Consider the following 8,083-nt stretch of genomic DNA (forward strand, 5'->3'; position numbering starts at 1 on the left):
AACGCGACTTATAATATTATAATCTTCATGATATTGAATACAAAAAATTCATTCAAATTTAATAATTAATGCAAATAGTAAAATTAAAAAAAATTTATTATTTTTTATTTATTTATTTTTATAATTTATTTTAATAAATTCAAAATGATATCCATTAATATTTCTATGAACGATTCATGAATGATTCAATAATCATTTGAAAACTAAAATCATTTTTATTCTCAAAACATAAAAATTAGAAGAGTTTTTAAAACAGAATGGCATCTAATGCTGGACATTAGCTATATTTCTGATTAAAATACTATCAAGTTCTTTTTTGCATAAATTGTAAAATAGACAAAATAAACATCGGTTTTTTATCGATATTTTAATCGCACTTGTATAGCTAAGAAAATCAATTAATTGTTGCGCTTACCAAAAAATTTATGTATCGTATGAATTATCTATCGTATCCATTAATTTTTATGGTCAAAAAACATGAATTATGTTATTATATCTTTATTCTTTTTAATTATTTTTATATTTTATAACTTATTTATATGTTTATAATTGATTTTCATAAAACCCTTTTAATAGGTTCATTCTTCTTTAATCCCGAACACAACATTATTGATATAAATTTCTTGTCCTTATTTGCATTAATGTTTAGACTATTATAATATTTTTAAAATTTACGAAATCCATGAAATTTCTTATTATTTTTAATATATAGTTATATATTATACATATAACTATAATATATATTTATAGTTCATTCCATTAAATGAAATAATAGGCTAACAAGAAAACAATGGAAGTTGCTAAAAATGGACTTACGAAATTTATGGATATTCTCGAGTTTTTGACTATATTTGCAATTATTATAAATTATATTAAAATTATTTCGATTTATGTTAAAAATTTTTGTCATGTTCAATGTTAAGTGCCACTTTTTAATTTTTTAAAATTTTATATCAAAATTATTAATTGTTTAAAATTATTAACATTTAATGTTAATTTGAAGTAATTATTATGACAAATTTGATTATGTTATTGTTTTATTTTGATCTCTAATATTATTAATTAATTTATAAATAAAGCAAATATAAAAAGAAAAATATTATATTTTTTTATTTATTTAGAATTTTTTATTAAGAAAATATTAATATTATACACAAAAATTGTTTATTGGATATTACTTATTAAGTTTTTCATTAGATCAAAAGAGACGATGATATATTTTATTTAATGTATTTAATGAGCATGTATTTTATTTAATCTAATCTTAAATTGATTATAAATTAATATAATTAAATAAGTTTTAATTGTACATTAATTTTTATTATGTATAAAAATTTAAAATTTTAATTTAAAATTTTATGGATGTGTTTTTGTTTGTTTATCTAGAATTTAGAATCGATCTTATTTATAGAAGAAATCGATTTTAGAAACTAAATAAATATTAGTTTATAATTATTAAAATAAATATTTTTTGAATTAATCGTTTCTTAATTAAGTATTTTAAACTACATTTATTACGTAACTTACATGTTACCAACATAACTCTTCACCATTGATTTATTCTATTTCAGATGATAATCAAGAGATAGATAAGGTTATGTTTGCATTTCATGATACAAGTAACGTATCTCGGTATACAAAGATGTCCAAGTTTGTTCAATAGATAACGCATTATTTTGAAATAGATCATTTTATCAAAATAAGTCAAAATAACGAGTCATAATATGAAATGATAGGAAACATTTGTTATTATATTGGCTAACAGAGTATGGTGTATAATGCAGTATTATATAGCTTTTTTTTGTAGATAATGACGAACTATATACACTAAAGATTTTTTGAAAGTTCTATCTAATTAAGGATTTTTAAAATATGTTCTTAAATATTAATGCATTAAATTTTTATATTATAATTTTATCACACATATATTTAAATATGTAAAAATATATATTTATATTATAGAATACCTGTAAGATTTGACTGGCTTCGAAAGCTGTTCCAGGGAGTAGGATCACTGGACTGCTAACGTGTCCACTTTCTACGCATATCATATTTGGAAATTCGTCATCTCCAAAATCTGGTATATCACGAGCTTTTTCCTGCCACGGATTCCAAACCACTGTATCAGGAAAATTGTATTTTTGTACTCGCATTTTTCTACCAGATACAACATTGGTAATAATGTGCTCTGGTTGTGTATTTTGATAAATTCTATCTGTCCATTCACATACAGTTACTACATCGCGACCTTCTTGAAAAATTTGGTTATCTCTTGTCTATAAAGAAAAATTTTCTTTAGTAAATATTTATTAACAGAAACTTATTTTTTATTTAAAAGATGTACAATCAATTTGATATGATTATGATAATAATACCTTGTCGATAAATGTGCATCCATGAAGACCAGTAATCTGGCATCTTCTAACATCTGGCACTTTGAAGTATGTATGTAATAACAAATTAAAACTAAAAGTATGATCTTTACTAGGATTGTATACGCCAATATTGAAATGTAATTCCTTCTCCCGAAGAATTAATCTATACGTTAATTTAAATGGATAATTCCACATAGAACGAGTGAATTCACTGTCCATAATAGAGAAAATTGCCTCGACATCACCACTTGGTAAACGTTCAGGAGATTTTTCCACATTCCAACGAACGATTCTCGCGAAACCATGAGGCGGTCCAAATGTCCATGCTCCAAATTGTGCTGAATTAAATTGAAAGACATATGTAACATTTTAACTTTATTTATTTATTATTTAACTTACATTTTTTTTCACATTTAGAAGTGATTATTTTAATAAATTATTCCATTTCGTTTTATATACTTACGAAAAACGAAAGGAATGCCTCCTCTAATAGCTTTCTTTCCATCAAATACAGCTTGTTTACTGAAATATAAAAAAATTTTCTGCTAATTAGATAAAAGAATAATAAATTCAATAAAAGAGAAATTGTTTTTAATAAATTATTAAAATTAAATAGTATTTCGGAACTATTAAAAAAAACATTATATGAAATATTTTTGAATACATTAAAAATTTTTTATTATTTGTTACAATATTTTAAAATAATAATAAAATATTTCTTATATATTGAAATACTTATTATAGATTATGATTTTGATTTAATAAAAATAAATTATATTTGTAACATAATTTAAAATATGGATAAACTATGTAATTTATATTTAATTTATAATTATAGATAATTATTGTTATAAATTTTATTTTAAAGTGATTAAAAATTATAAACGAAAAATGTAATAATATTTGATATTATTATCAAATATGATAATTTTAATAATATTTAAAAATTGTATTAAAAAATTTGATAAATTTAAAATTTTTAAATTTAAAAATTTTAAACTTAGATAATAGATAATAGATTTTTTCAATTTATTATTATTTGTTTTTTATATTAAAAGTATATAAGCAAAAAATTTAATGCAAAAAAAGTATATAAAAATTTCAAAATCTTTTAATTAAGTTTTATTATGATATAATTTATTATATTATGATATATTCATGATATAATCAGATAGAGAATAATCATTTATTTTTTATAAAAAAATGAATAATCAAAAGAAATAATACTATATGTGAAAATGAGTAAAATATGAATAAATTTTTTTTATTTAAAAATTAGTTTCTGAGAATATTTGAAAATTCATTGATTAGTTAACTATATATATATTTATTTTTTCTCAAAAACTAAGACTTAAGACTTATTTTAAAAATATTTTTTACTTATATTTTCATATGGAAATAATTTATAGTCAATAGTTTATTTGTATTATTCAATCGAAAATTTTACGCTTAATTGAAAACAGTCTCAAATGAAAAAATTTTATTCTTTCTTTTCAAATTATTTTTTCATTTGAAAAATATATCTGCGTAAATTTGACTGATCAATTTTTTATTTTTTGAGTTAAATTTGAGTGAAATTAATAATGTATATTGAATATGTTGAAAGTCTTGTTAAAATGAAAAAAAATTAATTTCAAATATTAAGAACAGAAATATTTGCAATGTTAATGAAATAAAGATAAATTGATTTAAAAGTCACAAATTTTTATCCAATAACAAGAAAAGGGGAAGATAATGATTTTTTTAATTAAGAAAATAATAAATTCATACACTAATTAAAATTTACTTAAAATATATTATTACTACTGATTTTTTTAATTTCATTATATTTATTATAATAAAATATAAATTTATTATATTTTATTATATTTTATTATACTATTATGATTATATTATTAATACTAATTCTTACTTAAGTTTTATTTAAATCTTGAAATAAAAGAATAAGAATAAAAAGTCTTGAGTAATAAAATGAACTTTATAATTTTATATTTTTTATTTATAATGTTTAGAATATATTTATTCATTATATAAATATATTGTATACATTTAGTACTCAATTTATTTATTCGATTTATTATTAGAATACAACATTCTTTTCTTTTCATTTTTTTTTACTATATTTGTTAGAATATAAGAAATTTCTTGTTTTTCGTTTCTTTTCGATATAATAAATAATTGAATTAATTAAACGAATTTATATAATACAGTTATAATTAGAAACATTATTAATTTTTACTTTTACATATATGTAGTTATTATATTTAAAAAAGTATAATATAAAGAAGTATAATATAATACTAAGAGCAAAAATAAAATGGATATTTTAATATGTTTTTGAATAATGTTTTTAAATAACATTTATTTGAAAAAATTTAAAAATATATTAATTTCTTTCTTAGAAATATTGAAATACGTTTATATATTATTTCATACTCCTTTCTGCAAAAGAAATAAATCATTTTAAATAAAAAATAAATAATAAAAAAAAAATGAATAAAAAAAGAAGATAAAAATTTAATTCATATTTATATAAGGAGAGGACAAAATCACATTTTTTAAAATATGATTTGTTTGAATTGAATTTAGAAATATTAAAGAATAAAATTTTAATTCCATTACATTATTTATTATCGTGGTATAAGATAAAGAAAAATGTTTATATTGTAGTTTATAGTGTATGTAAATGTTTATAGTGTATTATATTTCCTTTAACATAACAATATTATTTAGTATTCTGGATACATAATCATGAAAGTAATTTTATCTGTTTATATAATTTCTCGAAGTGGACACAGAATATACAAAGAGAAAGATGGAAGAGTATGCGCGCGCAAAACAGAGAAAGAGATAGAACTTGATATGAGGAAAGAGAAAGAATGCGCAGAGAAAAGAGAAGGACGCAGAAGCGAGTCAGAAAGTGAGAAGGAGAAGGGAGTAGAAGGAACGATGTACCACCACGAAGTACGATGTGGCGCGGCGGTAGGAACGCGGCTGACGCCAAGCAAAAACGATCGGCGCTGTCTGCCGTGCTTTTTGCAGGCATCACAGTTTCAACCTCTCCTCCTCGTCGTTTCTAGCTGCTGTTACCCTCCATTGCTACTGCTACTCTCCTCTGCTTGTGAGTGGCACGCAATTTCTGACGCAGTTAACCCTGATATTCTTTATCGAATATCCTTTTGTCTGATGAAATCGAACCAATTTTGAAGAGAAAAGAAACTTTTGACATCTCAAAACTTTAACATTTTCGGAATCGCAATTGTTTAGCATGAAAAGAATAACAAGATTAACGTGTTGTATTGAATTGAATATGTAAAATATATATATATATATTTATTGTAATTAAAAAAATTATGGAGAAAATAATGTATTTTGAACTAAGAGAATTAAATATATGTATATGTGATTCACATGTTTTGAATTGAATGGTTGTATAAAATGTTATAAGCTATATTTTCTCGAAATCTATTATGGATTATAATAAAATTGATATAATAATAATTTAATAGTTTAATTCTTTTAATTTAAAAATTATTTCATCGAATAAATAGAGCATCATTTATCTGTTTCTCAAATATAGGAGAGACATTTTTTTTTCGTTTCTTTTTTTATTTTTAGTCGGAATTAATGTGGTTTATTGCATTTCACGATAATTTATTAAAAAATATTTGTTTCTAATATATAATTTGTTTCTAATATATTTTTTGAATAAATAAATAATTTATATTTCTAGAATTTTAATTTTATTTTAATAAAATATTATGTTTATATATTTTTAAATATTTATATTTTTCAATCTATTTTCATAAATTTGCTGGAAATTTATGGCATATCTTCTATTTATTAAAAATATTTCTTATAAAAATCAATGATTATATCAATGATTTCACAATTCACGATATGTAGATATTAATGAAGATTTTCAAAAGATAAATATTAATTTGACTATAATACAGAACTAAAATCTTAATAAATTTTGATTTAATAGTAATAATTATTTTTCTAGTTTTTTAAAAAATTATATGAAATTTTATGATTTATTTTTCTCCATATAAACTATTTTCATGTAAATTAAAATAAATTAAAATAAATTAAAATAAATTAAAATAAAAAAAGTTTAACAAAATAAATTCAATTCGATTATTATTAATTAAATAATAAATATAAAAATTGATATATAAAAATGTCAGTTGAAATTCATTTATTAAGTTATGAGTAATTGAAATTTGCATTAAACAAAGAGAAACAGTATGAAATAATGATGTGATGAATATAGAATGAAACAGTTGTTTATTATTTAACATAAACTTCAAACGTTTATAATCTAATAAATAATATTCAATTGACATTTGTATAAACTAATTTTTATATTTAATTTAGCAACTTTCCAATAGTATTCCTTGAATATATTAATATTCTATATATATATTAACATTACTTCTTTTAAAATAGTAATAATAATTTTTTGATTTATTCATAGTTTTAAGATGATATATATATTTAGAAGAAGATTTATATTTTTAATTTTTGGAAACAAAAGTAGCTTGTATGGATTCGTTAGATAAGTAGAATAACTAGTATCATATCAGCCAGAAGAATATTTTTTAAAAATATCGTACTAAATGCTTTATAATTTGATTTAATTACTAAGAAAAAAAAATGATAAATATTTTTGAAATATAAACAGATATTGAAAAGATCGATAGTATCGATATTACTAAAATTTTATGATTTTTTTCAAAAAAATTCATGTTTTAAAATTAAATATTAAAATAGTTACATAAAAATATATAATATAGAGATAATATATTTAAGTTTAAATATATTTATATATGTAATTTCTTTTATTTTTTCGATTTTCTAATTATGTATATAATAAAACTTTGTTATGAAATTGATTTATAATTTTCCACTTCTTTCCATTTCTTTCCATTTTCTTTTTTATTTTTAAGTTCTCTAATTATAAACACATTTTCATTTTACATCTTAATGTCAACATTTTTTCGCACTCAAAGAACTTTTCCTAGAATTCAATCTATGAAAAAAATTTGGTATCGATTCCAAACATCATAGACATAACTAATAACTAGATAATAAGAGATATAAATATTCCTATGTTTTTGAAACTTAAATAGGAACATTCTAAGTGAAATATATTAAAACTGTTTTACATTCTTCATATACATCTATATTTATATATACATTTATATATTTACTATAAAATATACCAACAAGAAAAAAATTATCCAAAACATATGATGAAGTAAAGAAAATGAAAACTAAAAGAAAATCTTCTTTTCACAAAATAAAAAATAAATATATAGCATATAATGCTTTAACAGCAATTTTCATTTTACGATTTAGAAATCAAAAAACGACACCCGTTGTATATCGAAGATACTTGTTCGAAGCTCTGACGAAGCTGCTAGTTTTTGCGTTTCCCCGTTTTCAATGGTTAGAAGCGGTAACAGCAGCAACAGCAGCGATAGTAGAGCAGAGACAGCAGCAATAGCAATGCTAAGAGAAGCTGAGGGATTGGTAACGCTCTCTCCTCCCGAACCTCGCTTTCCCAATGCTTCCTGGTTCGGTAGAACTTTGTTTAACTAAGGCTAGCAAGAAGTAAACCTATTTATACTAGGTTGGACACGTTTACGCCAATGTGCCTCTACCATGACCACTTCTACTCTCTCTCTCTCTCTCTCTCTCTC

The 8,083-nt window shown here is 21.0% G+C and overlaps 1 protein-coding gene across 1 annotated transcript in view; it reads right to left on the minus strand.

Moving 5' to 3' along the window:
* Positions 1 to 8,083, minus strand: part of LOC102676874 (glucose-6-phosphate 1-epimerase) — a gene marked incomplete at its 5' end in the record, with an annotated part of 32,310 nt that overhangs the window by 1,171 nt on the left and 23,056 nt on the right. Inside the window, 3 exons of the mRNA XM_006620192.1 lie at positions 1,968 to 2,276; positions 2,376 to 2,713; positions 2,839 to 2,897. Coding sequence (XP_006620255.1) covers positions 1,968 to 2,276; positions 2,376 to 2,713; positions 2,839 to 2,897 — 706 coding nt within the window. The remainder of the gene's footprint in view (positions 1 to 1,967; positions 2,277 to 2,375; positions 2,714 to 2,838; positions 2,898 to 8,083) is intronic.

Source organism: Apis dorsata, unplaced genomic scaffold (assembly GCF_000469605.1).
Source record: "Apis dorsata unplaced genomic scaffold, Apis dorsata 1.3 scaffold_486, whole genome shotgun sequence".
Lineage (NCBI taxonomy): Eukaryota > Metazoa > Arthropoda > Insecta > Hymenoptera > Apidae > Apis > Apis dorsata.